This window comes from Phalaenopsis equestris, unplaced genomic scaffold (genome assembly GCF_001263595.1).
Source record: "Phalaenopsis equestris unplaced genomic scaffold, ASM126359v1 Scaffold000276, whole genome shotgun sequence".
Classification (NCBI taxonomy): Eukaryota; Viridiplantae; Streptophyta; class Magnoliopsida; order Asparagales; family Orchidaceae; genus Phalaenopsis; species Phalaenopsis equestris.
Genome location: NW_018164718.1, coordinates 824,577 through 841,868, shown reverse-complemented (window position 1 = coordinate 841,868; position 17,292 = coordinate 824,577). Strand labels below are relative to the sequence as shown.

Sequence of the window (17,292 nt, the reverse complement as noted above, 5' to 3'; positions counted from 1 at the left end):
TATATATATATATCTATGTTTTGAAAGCCGAATCGAACATTGAACCGGAAGAGGAGGTTTAAGGTTTAAAGGTTAAGTCGGGGTTGAACCGGGTGACCGCATAAATACAAAAAAAATATTAAATCTTACTTAAATGACATATTAATGCCGTCATATGTGTAGTACAAAAAATATCTCATGAAATATAAATCATATGCGGACTTAAAACAACTAATTTAAATGACTCCAAAAAAGAAGACAAGTAATCAAGTATTATAATCCAAAAAATATCTCTAAAAAACATTAAAAAAATCGATTCAGCAGTTGGACCGTCGATTTTAGCCGATTTATTCCGATTCAACGCGGGGGCGGTTTTTAGGCCACTCGGAATCGGACCTCTGGCTGATTCAGGGTCAAAACGGTCGAACTGGTAAAAATGATCAGTGATAGAAGGAAAAATATTTATAGAGGACACAAACACTAACAGTAAGTGCATCTGGTCGAAAAAAAACAAAATCTTACTGTAACATAGGACTACAAGTCTTTTCAAAACCGTGTGATTTTTTTTAAACCTTCAAACATGCTTAATATTGTCTCCAATAGTTAGCTAACTATTAAACAATAAAATATTAAACGTATCATTAATTATTTTTAATCAATCTTCTAATTAATTATGATATTTTAATTGTTGATTATAAACTTTTATTGTAAGTATTTAGTTTACTTTAATATGACTATCAAACTACAACTTACTCAATATCTATGATTTATATTTTATGTAATATCCAATTAATATACTCTCTAATTTAAATAAGTAATTGTAAATTTTATTTTCATATTTTGATTAATTCTCTTATGCTATTTTTATTTTTAGAAATTATATTATTACATATATATAATTTTAATAAATTTTATTATTAATGTATAAAACTACAATTCTTACCTCAAAGCTCAACACAGCTTCCTGCCCTCCCTTGCATGGCTCTGCCTCCTCCCCTCTTCTTCTACTTGATACTTTTCTGTTTTTTTCCTCTGCATAAAAAATCGCATGGACCTTCTATCTCACACTCTCGGCTTCGCTCCTCCTTCGCAACAGAGCTTCTCGACACCTCTTCGACTTCATCGTCCACATCGAGCCCTAATGTCATGCCTCCTCCTTGGCTCGACGACACCGTCATCAATTGCCGTCGCGCTTTAAGCTTCGATCGATGCTCTGAGAAGCTCTAGACTGCACCCGTCAATCTCATACCTTCACACACACCGTTCGTCTCTCAAAGTAAGTTGATATTGCCTTTGCCTCCCTCGTGCACATAATTTTATAGAATGAAAGTAACGTCTGAGTTCTTGACTGTTCACTTCCTCTCTCTCTCTTCGACTCCCTCGAGGATATGAAACGAGACATCACAATCTTACCTACTTATAAAAATCTCGTCATCAAAATTTTTAAACAGATCACATGTCATCTCTTATGAAGCAGATTGACATAAACTATCCATAAATTTCATGATAAAAATTAGGTGTCATTCATTAAGATCACTAAAAAGTAAAGACCTGATATAATGTGGCTCAACTACACTCATTTCATCAACAAAATCAAGATAACAACATATCTAATATAAGACATTGTTACAAAAGAAAGAAAATATACTAGAAAATGCTCTTATATGTAAGTAAACGTCAAACTCATCTGACCCTATCACCATTAGTAGCAGTAGTAGGTTCTTCATGCTCACTATGAGTAAGGGAATAAACTCGAGATTGAACTAGTTGCCTTGGTTGAACCTTGAGTTGGAATTGAAGCTATAGACTCTGTCATTCTCCGCCCACTTGCAGTTTTCTGTGAAGGACTCCACCTGATTTCTAATTTTCATTGTTCTTTTGGCCAAGCGATGAACAATATCTTGTTATATGACCAAGTTGACGGCAGTAGTAGCATGTGTTAGAACCCATTAAACATTCACCTTTATGTTGTTTTCCACATTTGGTATAAGTGACTACAATATTTTGAGTTTTACCTCTACTAAATTCACCTGGATTAAACTTGGACTTCTTTCCATCGGATCCCTCAATTTATCTACAACTTCTCCTTCATCAATACTCTTCCTCATGTGCAAAAGAGTTTGCTCAGTCCTATAAGATCAACTACTTGGAGACATTTGTACTAGTGGCGATACCCACCACATTAAGATTATTACTGTCATTGGCTGTCAATCAACACTAGTCTTTACATTAGCTAGATATTAAAAATGCATTTTTAATGGGGATTTTGAGGAAGAGGTGTATATAAAGATACCTCAAGGACTAAGGAACGACACAAATAATCAGCTAGTGTGCAAACTAAAGAAATCATTATATGAGTTGAAACAATCTTCTATAGCATTCTCCCATAGCATCTTTTGAAACGTTCACCAAGACTATTCTTGTCAATGGATACTATCAATATCAGACCGTTAACATTATTTATGAAATCAAATCAAGTATATAGACATCTTTATTGTATATGTAGATAACATTATTCCTACATGTAAGGGAACTTGAATCAATCAAAGAAATAATGACTTATGAGTTTGAGATCAGATCTTGAAGCTTTAAGATACTTTCTTGGAGTAAAAGTTGTTAGATCCAAAGAAGGCGTTGTCATGTCTCAAGGAAAGTATATTCTTAACTTATTAAAGGAGATGGGAATATTGGGGTGCAAACCAACAAATACTCTTATGGATCCCAATTGAAGAGCATCAAAAGGAGAAAATAACACCCCAATTGAAAATGGATGTATCAAAGAATTGTGGGGAAACTTAATTATCAGATATAGGACTTGACATTGCTTTTTTTGTGGTTGTAGTGAGCCCACATATGAACTAATCAAATGAAGATCATTTAAAACTGTTCTTTTGAATTCTGAGGTATCTAAAGTTGACTTTAGGATGTGGATTGATATTCAAGAAAATTTAGAATCGTAACATTGAGATCTGCTTTAATGCTAGCTGAGTTGGAGAACTAACTGATAGAAGATCTACCACGGGTTATTGTTCATTTATATAGGCTAATCTGGTTGGAGAAGTAAAAAATAAATTGTGGTGGTAAGTAGTGCAGAATATGACTATCATGCAATGACCCTAAAAAATTGTGAAGGGGCTAAAGAGATTATTGGTGGAACTACACATTGTGAACAAAAAAACACTATTAAGAATATTTAGTGATAGTCAATCAACCATCAGTTTTTCAAAGAATCTGGTACACCATGATCGAACCAAATATATAGAGATTGACAAACACTTCATTTCTAAGCAGGTCAATTGAGGGATTTTCTAGGTAGGCTATATTTCGACTTAATATTAGATTGTTGACATTCTAACCAAAACTCTTCCTCGACACCATTTTAGTGATCTCAGGAACAAGTTTAGGATGCCTGGCATATACGACCCAACTTGACATGGATTGTTAATATGCATATCAGTGGAGTGCATGTGCCCACCCATGGTTTAGGTAGGGCTGTAAAAAAGAATTTGTTGTTCGTGAATAGCTTGTGTTTGGCTCGCTAAGTAGTCCGTGTTTAATTCGTTTGTCAAGCAAACGGGTCAAACACGAACAGGTAGTCCGTGTTCAATTCGTTTGTCAAGCAAACGGGTCAAACACGAACAAATTTTTTGAACTCGATTTATAAACGAGCCGAGCACGAACAAAATTTTGTTCAACTCAATTCAACTCGAATTATTGAAAGAATAAATAATAAGTATTAGTATAATATTTATATTTTATTTAAAAAAAGTATTAAATTTTATTAATATTAAAACAATTTTAGCTAGTATCGAAAAATAAAATGTGTTAGATATGTAAGTACATAAGAATTAGGTGCTATGTATGTAAATGCGAAAAACAATTGCGGCTTTGTGGCCTCTGCTTGTGCTCCTCTTAGTCCCACCCGCGGTCCCACACTCCCACTTCCCTCTCATCACAAAAAACAATGTCGAACATGTAAATATGTATGATTTGCGTGGTATGTATGTAAATGCTTGAAACTCTTCATAGCAACCCTCCTTCGTCCAGCAGTCCCATGGTCCCACGGCTCTTGTTCTCCCACTCCCTCTCCCTCATTTAATCCCATAACATGGATAAAAGAAAAAAAAAAATTAACTTATGCTCTATAAATTATGCATAGCAATGTTTGGGAAAACATCATCACACTTGATTCTGCCACGTTACTGGAAGACTTTTGAAGTAAAAATTAATTTTATAATTTAGTTATATTATTTGATTTATTAAATTTAAATAATTATTATTTCGTGCCGAACACGATAAACAAACGAGTTTAAATCGAGTTGAACTTGAACAAGTTATTCATGAGCTTTTTTGAACATGAGCTGAAAACGAATAACAAAAAATTCGAGTGAGCCAAACATGAATAACAAAAAATTCGAACGAGCCGAACACAAACAAGCTTTACGCTCGCTCAAGCTTGGCTCGTTTACGCCCCTAGGTTAAAGGAAACCGTGGTCCATTGCTACATTTGAGGTGGAGAAATTATCCTCCCTTTAATTGTCCATTATTGCGTTTTATTTTTTCTTATCATTATGATTTAAATTTTCTCTTAAATTGTATGAGGGATTGTCTGAATTGTATGTATTTTTTATTTTGCTTGTATTAGTTTAATTAATAAATTAAAGTGTTTTTCCTTTAAGAAAGTTCCTCCAAGATTCCACAACTGGAATAACTCTAATGCTACTAATTTACTCTTCAGCAAAATGCTGCAGATCATGCACTTGAAAAGATGCTCATGCCATGCTGTCTAATCATGTGCTTTTTATATGCTAGTCAAGCCTTCTTTAGATGAAGCGTATTCTCTATCTTTGACATGTGCAGGACAACATCATTTCTTCTTACATCTTTCATTTTCATGTTCTTCATTCTATTTGTACCGAGTTTGGTGAGAGCATGATTACCCACCTTGATCAACACACTAATTTGTACTAGTCAACATGCCCAAGCCCATCTGGAGGCAATTGTGTTCTATCCGTATCGTTTGCATCATTATTTCTAGCTGCATTTATGAAGCAGTTTAATGATGATGCAGGGAAAATTTTGGCCTTTTTTGTATTGATAAGGACTTAAAATATATGCTTTCCTTGACCGTTTTATGATGCCATTATATTTGCTCTGCTATTTGATTCATTATGGAACTAGCTTATTATGACAATATTTTGAGTAAATGAAAATTAATAAGAATATTGTCATATAATTATTTGACTTGACACCTTTCCTGATTATACTGACTAGCTCTGTAGATGATAAGGTAACTGTTCTGGAGTCAGAAAAACGGGCATGGGAGAGTTCCCCTGAGGCTGAAGCCATAAAAGAAGCTCTGAATCCCTGGAGACGGCTTGATGAAGACAAAAGTAGACCATGACCAGTGAAGTTGAATTGCAAGGCACATTTCATTGACCTCGTTGACTATCCTCCATTACATCGTTTGACAAGTTCAGATGAAAATTTTTCAGTTGGGAAGTTGTTTTACCAGATGTTCTTCTCTGGTTTATCTGGTTTTGTGCTCCAGGCATCATCAGAAGTTTTATTATTATAGTGGTATCATTGCTGCTCCTGGTCTCTACCACCATGGTTGGTAGTTGTGCTTCGTGTAAACTTTATTTTCGACGATAATAAGTTGGGAGCCATCTTTTCGTTACTCTACTGGGAATTCAGTTGGGACAATCTTGATTGCTCTCGTCAGGAATTGGGGAGCATCTATAATTTATAATTTTGTAGACACTTTCATGTCCTTTAACTAATAAAACTTATTAATAAAATTTGTTAAAAAATCACCTTTAATCCATGGCCAAAGATTGTCAAATCTGACTGTTTATCACTTGAAAGCATATGCTGCGATTTCATGCGATTTTCTAATATGTTGTCAGGTAAGCATGCAGCATCATTTATACAGGGGAAATGGGGCAACTTTGAAGCATGATTTTAAGTCCTTTTGAGGCTCTGATTCAATCAGAAGGGCTATTAAGTGGGATTTTTTAAAAATAGAGTAATTATAATGCTTATGTTTTAAAAATGTCAGTCTTATTTGGTTTGATGTAAATCAATAGATCAAAATATGGTGAATGGTTGCAGGCAAGGAGATGATGCAAGAGGGCGAAATTTTGAAAACAGTTATATTTATAATTTTAGTTAGCTAAATCTGTAAGTTGAAGACAATTTAAATGTGGGTACAGTCATTAAATATGTTGGTGATGCTAGTCATGTAATATGTTGCCAGAAGCAATTACGACTAGGATTTGAACCAATTTTATTCTTTAAATAAATTGGGCTGTAATAATAAAAGTAATGTATGTCATATAATTCTCGTCCGATTTTGATGTTCTTGATATCGTTGTAAATGTAACAGGATTCTCTATGATTTATGTGCTGACCGCTCTTGATGAATCTCGACAAATAAATGGCAATAATTGCCAATATTTGAAGTTTGTTGAAAAATGGTAATTAAAACTTACCCCGCAGCGATAGGATCACAGTACATCATTAAATTCTAGTCCGATTTGACGTTCTTGATATCAATGGAAAGGTAACATAATTTTCAACAACTTTTATGTTGATTGTTCTAGTCGAATCTCGAGAAAAAAATCAAAGCCATTACGAGTGTTCACATTAATTTTGAAAAATCATAAATTGATTCCCCCCCTAGCGATAAAAACCCCGTACTTTGCTTGATTCTCGTTCGATTTTGATGTTCATATAGTTGGAAAGGTTACAGAAATCTTTATAACTTTGTGTTAGCCGCTGGGGGCTAATTTCGATAAAGAAATCGCAGTAATTGGAAATGTTCGAATTTCGTGGCAAAGCAATATTGGGAACCCACGCCGTGGAGATAAAAACACCGCACATTGCTCAATTCTGGCCGCTGGGGGCTAATTTCGATAAAGAAATCACAGTAATTGGAAATGTTCGAATTTCATGGCAAAGCAATATTGGGAACCCACACCGTGGAGATAAAAACACCGCACATTGCTCAATTCTTGTTCGATTTCGACATTCCTAATTTCATTGGAAAGGTGATATAAATTCATATAACTTTTGTGTTGATCCCTAGAGGTGAATTTCAAAGAGGAAATCACAACAATATTTAGTGTTCGAATTTCGTGACAAAACAATATTGGGAACCCACACCGTAGCAAAAAACAACCACACATCGCTTAATTTTCGTCTGAAATCGGACAAAAATTGAGCAATGTGCGGTGTTTTTATCGTTGTGGTGTGAGTTCCCAATATTGCTTTGTCACAAAATTACATTAGTTGCAATTTCTGCGATTTTGACGTCGAGATTCGTCTCAAGCGGTTAACATAAAAGTAGTAGAGATTTTTGTAACCTTTCCAATGATATCAACAACATCAAAATCAGATGTAAATTGAGTCATGTACATAATTTTTCTCGTTGTGGGGTGAGTTTCAATTACATTTTTTCAAAATTAATGCGAACACACTCAATTGCTGCGATTTTTGTCAATACGTTCTATATAAGGTGTTGTTGTAATGGGCTAAGGGACTTTTGGGAGCAATTTGAGTGTGTATGTGACAAGAGAGGTGTATTATATGAGGTGCTTGGAGAGAATTTGATCTCCATGTGTTTTTATGTATATTTTATAAACATGATTTGTAACTACGTCCTAACTCCTTTTGGGCTCTTATTTGTGTGGATGTTTTGATCTAGATGATATTTTGCATTTGGGGAAATAACTTAATGTGTTAATTTTGTGTGTTTCCTTTACATTTCAAATTGGCCATTTGATAAATTAAAAATTGTTGTGATCTTGTTATTTTGGAAGAAATCTAGCGGAACAACTAAGTTAATACACACATTTTTGTTAGTATAGGAATATTGCTACTAGGATAATACAATCAATATAATATATTAAATCCTGATAGTTTTTATATGATCTAGAGAACTAAACTATAATATGAAATTCTAATACTTCTTAAAATCTCACAAGAGAATGAAAAGCAAATTTCTCGTTTGACAATCATAGTAGGAAAACTTAGATTAGATCTAAACTTCAGTACATCACTCCTCAAGGGAGATATTCATTATTAAACTTAAGAACCCAATAGTATTTTCATTGTTGTAGACATATAATTTTTAAACTAACTTTTGAAATTGTTAGAATTGGTAAAATGAGTAGGTTGTTAGGATAATACTTGACTTAATTTAGTAGGTAATTGAGCTCTCCCTGTGATCAATCTCTCAGACTCAAAAATCGAATACTATTTAATCGACTTATATACTTGTGTGATAATATTTCTTTTGTTGTGTAGTCAAATCAATATTAAAATAGCAAATCCATAAATTCAGTCATTTATATTCATCATACCATGTCTTAATTGAGCATATTGAGTTCATTACTAAGATATGTGCAACATTACCCTCCAAATAACTTATTATAATGAGATTACTCAATTGCTTGGTGGAAGTCTCAACGCACTCCAAATATTATTATTTTTAAAACCACACAATTTCATATCAAAAGCCCTACAATCCTTATAATATTTAAATATAACAAACCAAGTACTATATACAATCACATCATCACATACAATTACATTCTCATACATAAAACATTTAAGAAAACATTAAAATAATTGGAGATTATCATGCTAATTATTTTATCATGTCTGATATTATAACACACTATGTGGAAGAAGAAATGATAATTCATGTTAAAATGTAGAAGAAATATGTTGTTTTTAGTGAAGATTTAAAAAGAATTGCCAAACCCAAAACACCATAGTGGCTCAATTTTTCGGCTATTAGAGATAAGTTTGAATCAATCAAGTAGCTTGGGGGTGAATTTGCCTAGGAGAAACAAAAATGAGAAGAAGAATCATGGTAGCTTCTTTGTACATGTTAAAAGGTTCTACCATAAGTAAAAGAAATTATAAATTTTGTTAGTAGACTCATTGTGGGTCAAATTTTGTTTTTTAGTTATAAAACTTGATCATAACACTATTTTATCATGTCCATGTTGTTGGTTAAAAGGATGAAGGCGTTTTGGGGTCGTTTCTTGTGTCCACCACATATTATAAAAGATTTCTATCTAAATGATTAGATAAGTCATTTGATAGTATACTATCTCGAGATGTATAAATATTACTTTAAGATGGATCTAACTATTCAGATGAGGAAAATATTTAAGATTTCTGGGTCTACATAACCAAAGATTTTTCCTCTACCTTAAATGTGTAAGATGGGGTTTATTTATTGTTGAGTCTAGTAGCCCTCATATTTATTACATCTTTAGAATTGTGGCTTCCAAGAATACTCTCAATTAAAACATTGGATTATTTCAAACATGATTATAAGGTAAAGTGTCTTAAAGATTGGTGTTTTAGGGCTCATATGAATAGACGAGTTTGAAAAAAAAATGGATAGGAATTCAAAAATTGGGACTTACAGTCTAAGGATGTTGTGTCACTAAAGGGCTCAAGAAGAGGGTTAGCCAACTATGGGAAGAAGGCATGCCGTGGGATCTGGTGACACTATGAAATGTTCAAGTCATAACTTATCCGGGTTTAATTCAATGATCTAGCGACACTATACAGGATGGCTTAAAACCCAATGAGATTGGATATAAGCTAAGGAAAAGAGTGAATGAAAAATAAGATCATCATATGTCATGTGGTTGCTCGAGCTAATTCCATACCACTCAACAAGCACTCTATAGAAATTATATCATTAATCTTTTATAACTGCTCTTCTTGACTTGGATAGTTGTTGCCAACAGACTAGTATTTTTTTTTTGTCAACTTGACTAGTATTAAAATTTTTAATTATACAAACTCTATTTTGACCAAACTTGAATTCACATGAATTTGATCAAATCTTGATGAATTTAGACAACCTCACACAAATTGAGTTAACCATCTTAAAAAATACTAAGTTGGTATATCTTGTCCCTTTAGGTTTGGGATAAATTCTTTCATAGTTATAAATATTGCTTGAAAACTTCACAAATATATCCTTTCTTCTAAATTTAAGATGAATTCCCTTAGCTTCTTTCATCTTAAATCCTATCTTGCAAGCAATGATTAAACCAAAGGAAAAATATTAAAAGGATATTCTAATTAAGATAAAATACCAGTAAAACTAGAGGTGAAGATTAAACATTTTTATAAGAACCATAAAAAAAGATTTCTTACTTCAAAATAGTATTAACTTAATTTTTTCTCAAGTGGGTTGAAAAATAAAGTTTTAATGGTTAATTATTATTATTATTATTATTATTATTATTATTATTATTATTTTGCCAATTATAATTTATGTAGGGCAAATTCAAAGTTTTCAAGGTAAAATTAGAGCTTATACTTCATCTCATAGAAGGGCATATGACTATAAACTTTAAATTTGGCTTAACGTCATGCTAATGTGGGATGAGTCATCAAATATGATAAGGAATTTATCATGAAATCAAATTTATATGAAGAGAAAAATTTATAGTGCCTTCATTTTTGAAATCCAAATATCATTACTAAATAATATTATTTAATTGACAAATATTCATTTTAGAAGGGATCAGATGCTAACTCAAATAATACACACCATTCTCTTTACGCTTGATGTGTGTCAGAAGCTCCACGATGGTAAAGTGATGAATTATCATCTTAATGTTGCACGAAAATCCAACTCACACTCAGATAATAAAAGAGAAGTAAGTAGAAGGTGATACCTCAAATTTTATAGAAAAATCCTGGAAAAGGAAAAAAATTATGGAGCCTAACCTAATTGAAGCAATTCAATATGAATGACAAGTTCACAGATCCACTCTTCTTCTAAATTAGGGATGATGGACTTATAAATTTGATCATTGTAAACTTACAACAGTGGTTCATTGATAATAGATGCAGCCAGAGTATAATGAAAATAATTCTTGGTAATAGTGTGTTGTAAGAACTGTAGTCGATTGTTATGGAGGTAGAAGTTTATTGTGAATTTTGTAGATGGTGTAGCGCCAGCTTATTGTATATGCCGTAATTGAAGCCATGATAGTATCCATCTAAGTGGGTTGCAGATGGTGGCTTTGGAAGTGTCGGTTGACTACAAAGGTCGTAGGAAACTGCAGGTGCTATGAGTCCCATAGACTATAATTGTTCATATAGGCAACAATGGTGGATTTGGGAGTAGCACAAGCTGTGGACCACATAGGCCATAACTGGTTACATAGACTGTAGTGGTGAGTTGTGATGACTCCATAGGCTGAGAGTTGCACGAGCTGTGGACTACATGCGTGGTAGTGGTGACCTGCCACTGCACGAGTTGTAGACCACGTAGACTGTAGTCTGTCATGTAGGCTATTGTGGTGAGCTGTAATGACGTCCATATGTCTCATAAGCCATATTTGGAAGCTGCACAAATTGTAATCCATGTAGGGCATAGTTGATCACATATGTTGTAGTAGTGAGTTATGATGGCGTCCATAAGCTGTAGAGGCCAGAGTCAGGAGCTGTAAGTGTTATATGTCACGTAGGTCATAATTGCTCATGTAGGTCATAATTGGTCGTGTATGTTATAGTGGTGAGTTGTGATGAATTCCAAAAGTCACAGAGACCAGAGTTACAAGCTATTGATCACGTAGGTTATAGTTGGTCATGTAGGTCCTAGTGTTGAGTTGAAATGTTGCCCATAGGCCGCAGAAGTCAAAGTCGAGAGCTACATGAGGGTTGAACACATAGGTCGTTGTTGATCACGTTGGCCATAGTGGTGAGTTGTGATAATGTCCGCAAGCTGCAAGGGTTAGAGTAGGGAGTTGCACGAGCTATGGGCCATGTAGATCGTAGTTGGTCACATAGACCATTGTGGTAAGCTAAGCTGATGTTTGTAGGCTGCAGGATCCAAAGCTAGGAGCTACAGGAGCTGTGGACCATGTAGGTCGAGTTGATTGCATAGGCTATCGTTTCAGTTCAAGGGAGACAAAATGAAGAATTGAAAAAGAGGAAACAAACAGAGAAGGAGAGGAAACAAACGTAAAGGAGAAGAAGTGATAAGTCAGACAGTTAAAGGAAGGAGAGGAGTCGAACAATTGAGAACTCATAAGTCACCTGCATTTTATAAAACGATGTGTAGTAAGAAGACAAGACAAGTTCAAAAGAAGAAGAAGAAAAGAGGAGAAAGGAATAAAAAGGAGGATAGCAGGAAAGGAAGGGGCAACTCACCTATGTGGGAGGCTCGAGTGTAGAAAAGGAGATGACGTCAGTGACAAACAGAGGCAATGTCATTAATGAACTACGATCAAAGGAGGAGCTCTCCTGTGCGTTAAGGGTTTGTGTGTTATTGTCATATGAAAGAGGAAGTAGAGGTCGTCTATGTCAAAGGTTTTGAGCAGGTAAGAAGAGCCAAGCGTCGAGGAAAAAGGAAGTTGACCATTTCCTAAGTTTTTGATGCAGATGATTGCAACCATGCTCTAAGGACTCGTTGGAAATGATCGTGGGAAGAGGGGTGCAAGCATTTGTACAAGGAAGAGAGGAAGAATCAAGCTGAGGCATTTGATTGAGCCGAAGGAGAAGAAAGGGATGAGAAGTGTATGAGGGAAGAGGGGTGGGGGGGGGGGGGGGGGGGGGAGGAGGGGGGGGGGGGGGATTGAACCATATGGTAAGAAATTTTATAATACTCATTTATAGAATATATTATAAATTATTAATTGTAATTTTTAATTAAGTCAAATTTTAGAAGTTTCATAGTAAAAATGGTTAGGGCTTGATTTATTTAAGTTTTAATTAATAATTAATTATTATGTAACATAAATGTATATATAATTATAAGCCTAATAAGAAAATATAAATTACATAAAGTAACTAGAAATTTAAATTAAGATAGCCAACTTTCTTGTCAATATTTTATTAAGCTTAAATTGTTAAATGAAAGTAACAATCAGAATAATAATAAAATAATTAATATTATATGATACATCAAAAGATCAACATATAATAGATTAATAATAATAAAAAGAACAACATTTAATAAATTAATATTAATTCTTTATGCATTTGACTTTGGTTTTTCTTTGGAGATAAGTGAAAAGAATATTTAGAATCATTAGTGATTAAGGTGAGCAGTCATTTTCTTTTGCTATAGTAATATTTTATTCATTCTCAACCAAATGCATTTACTATTATTATTTTAGTATTGCATACTCATAATTTATGTTTCTAATAAATTTTTTTCATGTTGTAAGAATGACCTTTGAGCTCAGTTTTGTTTAATTTATCATTGAATCATGTACAAAAGCATTGACTGCTATGCAAATGAAAATGAAAATGAAAATGAAATATTTGTTATTAGAAAGTGATATTTTATTGTATGAGTGTATGCACATGTTTGGCTATGATGGACTCACCCCCTTATGGTACTAGTAGGGGATACAAAGGTACTAGTGGGAGATACTAAGGTATGTGTTGTATAATTTTTAGATGGTATTTTTGTGACAATTGTATACATATATAACAATATTGATATGTCATTGATATAATAAGATTCATTGATAATATCTCAAATGTTAATATTCATGCAATTTTCTTTTTTTTCTTGTATTGATGTAGTTTGGGAATAAAAGTATTCATTGGCTTGTTTAGTTCGTTATCATTTTAACCTAATTTTCAGATTAATTAAGTGATTAAAAGATGAACGATATAAGAGATATTGTTTATAGAAGGAGAGACAATCAATAACGAGAAAAATTTAAATTTTTTGTTTTAATTAATTTAATTAATGACTCTTTTATTTGTTAATATTTAGTTATAAAAAATAAATATAAAAAAATTATTCTCATCGTTCAATTGGTTGTTCTCGTCTTGGTTTATTTCAAACCTCGGGTCGGGTCGTGATAGAGATCAAAATCAGGATCTGTACAAGTTGTAGACCATATAAGTCGTAGTTGGTTGCATAGATTGTAGTAGTGAGCAGTGATGATGTCCATAAGCCTCAGTGGTCAGACTCAGAGTTTACATGAGCTGTGAACAACGTAGATTGTAATTGGTCGTGTAGTGGTGGGGTATAAAGAGAGAGTTTTAGGTGTTTGGAGAAAGTCACCTTCTTTAGGTTGCATCATTACCATTTTCAAGAGGCATCATTGCATGATAAGTAAGGTGCACTGTTACACCATTATCAAGTTGTGTCATTATACCGTATTCAAAGTGCATTATTACACTGTCTTAGGGAGGCATCGTTGCATCGTATGTGAGTTGCGTTGTTACAAAATTATTGGGGTTTGTCATTATACTGTATTCAGAGTGCATGTTATATTGTCTTTGGGAGGCACCGTTGCACCGTATATGAGGTGCATTGTTACACCGTCATCGAGGGTCATTGCACAGTGCACTAAACGACGTATTGCTCCGCAAGATGTTTCACTGATATACAACATACGCTAGGATTCCACAGTGCATATTGTGACTCCACAAGATATTTTGCCGCAAGGAGCAGGGAAAGAACAATAGAGGTTGATGGTAGCGGGTGGCCGACAGTGGTACATTGTGGCCAACAGATTCTGTTTGACGGTGGCCGATGAACGATGGTAGAAGTTAGTCAGGAGCAATGGCCAATGTTGGTAGGAGGTGGGAACAGCGACTGCCGGAGTTGGCGGCGGCACTTGGCGGAGCAGGAGTTATTCGTCAGATCTATGGTGCAGAAATGATGTTGAACTTCAGCTTCTTCTCTTCTTCTAGCTCCCGGTCTAGGTCGAGTTTTTAACCCCTCTCAAGAGGAGGACATGACTCTATTTATAGAGTCCAAATTGCAAATAAGAAAAAAATCCAGACCACCCCATGGAATCGCCCGGAGAGGATCCCTCAATTGGATGACGTTTAGTAAATCTTTAAGTGTCTTGATGATATTGGAATTGAGTGATGTTCATCCTGTTGGATTCGTCTTATCGAGAAGCTCAATTTTGATGTAAGTAGGCCAAATTTAGAATCCGCTTAGCACTCCAATTGTGCACCGAAAGCTTCAAATAAGTTATTTAATGACTTGATCTGGGGTTGATTTGACTTGAATTGAATCATTTTTCGTACTGTTGGGTCTGTCTCGTCGAATCGATCAGTTTGACTATAAGTTTGGTTAAATCAAAATTCTTTATGGTTTTTAATTGTAGTTTGAACGTTTCTTGCTCAAAAATTTATTTCAATATTCGTGTCGTGCCTTAAATTCATGTCGGATAATGAAGATTTGTTGATGGAGTATCATATTATTTTATTATTAAATCACAAATTTTTCATTTAATGACAACTTAATTACAAACTTTGCATGACATTGAAGTCGCATTTTAATCACATCTGAATATCAGCCAAATGTATTGTTATTTAATGCTAAAATAAAAGAATACTCTAATCATCATCGATCGTTCCAGATAAAATAAATAACATTGTCAGGCGAATAATACTGTTATCTAAGTAGCGCTATAGTCGACATCATATTAGGCGAAATAACCTATTGAACAATTGTCAGAATATACTGTTTTGAATTTGGAGCATACCATACAGCTCAATCAAGTATCATCTCAATCCAGCACAGAAAGTTGAAGTTGCTTAGAAGTTTTGTTCTACTCTGCCAGATTGTCCCATGCCTCCTCTGCCAGATTGTCCAAAGGTTGTTAATCTTCATTGATATAAGATAATCTCAGACCAGACGTAACCAAAAGATTCTCAATAGCAGATTGAGCTTCGACCAATGGGCTTCTTCAGCCCGCGATCATAAATTAGGCATTTAACTTCTTCTGCCTGGCTCCACATTCCATGGCAAGCATAGAGATTCGATAAAGTTACATAATAGCCCATGTTATCCGGTTCCAAGTAAAGCAGATTTTCCGAAACAGCTTTGCCAATCTCAAGGTTTGTATGGTCTGTGCAAGAACTCAGAATAGCTCCCCAAGTTCCATGCTCAGCTCTAGATGAAAATTTATGAACAAAGTTATAAGCTTCACAGATTTTGCCAGCCTTACTGAGCATATCTATCATACAGACATTGTGTTCAATGCTTGGTTCAAACCCAAACTCTTCCTTCATGAGGTTGTAATGCCTGCATCCCTCGTTGAGAAGCCCAGAGTGGCTGCAAGCTGATAGAAGAGCAATGAAAGTGCTTTTTGTAGGCTGAATGCCTAAGTGCGTCATGGTTGTGAAGATGCTGATAGCCTTTTCACCTTGCCCGTGAAGCCCGAATGCTGAGATCATGGAGTTCCAAAAGACTATAGATTTCTCAGAAGAGTTCTTGAAAACTTGGATTGAAATGTCAAGTCTTCCGCACTTGCTGTACATGTCGAGGAGCGCTGAAGAGATGAAGCTGTTTGCTTGCAGTTCAAATTTCATTACATAGGCATGAAGTTCCCTACCATATCTGAGATTTCCCAGCTGAGAACAAGCACATAGCATTCCTACAAGGGAGAATTCATTAGCTCTATGGCTTCCCATTTGCTTGAAGTATTCAAAAACTTTGCTGCCATTCTTGTTCTGTGCAAAGCCTGATATCATACAATTCCAGGAGCACAAATTGTGATCTTTATTTGTTTGAAACAAGAGCTCCGAACTAATGGGGTCTTTGCATCGAAAATACATGGTAATGAGAGCATTCCTTCCCATAAGATCAAGTCCTGCTGAGCTCTTCACCATAAGGGCATGCATTGATCTACCTAGTTGTATTAATCTCAAATTCCCACACGCAGATAAGGCACTCACATATGTGATTGGATCTGGTTGCAGGTTCAGTGAATGATGCATCAAAAGAAACATTTCAATCGCATCCTCATGAAGACTGTAATGAGCATACCCTGTTATAATTGTGTTCCATGAGATGATATCAGACACAGCTAGATTGCTCCTCAAAAGCAAGGACGATGCGAACATATCACCACAACCTATGTACATAAGCATAAGGGCATTGACAGCTGAAACATCTCCAGTAAATGCATACCTGAGCCCCCAACCATGAACTGATTTCCCAAAGTTAAGGTCTTTCCCATCAGTACAGGAAGACAGAACTCCCAATAGTGTTCCTAAGTTGCACTGCAAATCCAGATGAAGCAGTTCGCAGAACAAAGCTTGAGCATATTTTCTTAAATTATCACTCTTCGAGTACCCTGAAATCATTGTGTTCCATGAGACCAAATCCTTGATAGGCATGTTGCTAAAAAGGAGATTTGCAGAGACGAAGTCTTCATTGCTCAAGTACATATCAAGCAAGCAGTTTGCTAATGAGGGATTTGAGCCCTCCAATTGACTCTTAATTGCAAATGCGTGAATTGATTTCCCATGGCAAAGCAGTTCAAGTTTATGGCAAGC

At 34.7% G+C, this 17,292-nt stretch overlaps 2 protein-coding genes across 3 annotated transcripts in view; one reads left to right on the top strand and one right to left on the bottom strand.

Moving 5' to 3' along the window:
* Window positions 1-5,804, top strand: part of LOC110024788 — a 17,577-nt gene extending 11,773 nt beyond the window's left edge. Inside the window, exon 2 of the mRNA XM_020724945.1 lies at window positions 5,262-5,804. Coding sequence (XP_020580604.1) covers window positions 5,262-5,383 — 122 coding nt within the window. The 3' untranslated portion in view covers window positions 5,384-5,804. The remainder of the gene's footprint in view (window positions 1-5,261) is intronic.
* Window positions 5,805-15,314: 9,510 nt separating this feature from the next.
* Window positions 15,315-17,292, bottom strand: part of LOC110024785 (pentatricopeptide repeat-containing protein At4g19220, mitochondrial) — a 3,254-nt gene continuing 1,276 nt past the window's right edge. The window contains exon 2 of one of the 2 annotated variants that reach the window (XM_020724944.1): window positions 15,315-17,292. This exon is cut by the window's right edge and continues 648 nt beyond it. In XM_020724944.1, the coding sequence (XP_020580603.1) occupies window positions 15,664-17,292 (1,629 nt within the window). In that variant the 3' untranslated portion in view covers window positions 15,315-15,663. The other variant, XM_020724943.1, reaches the window with a different exon arrangement.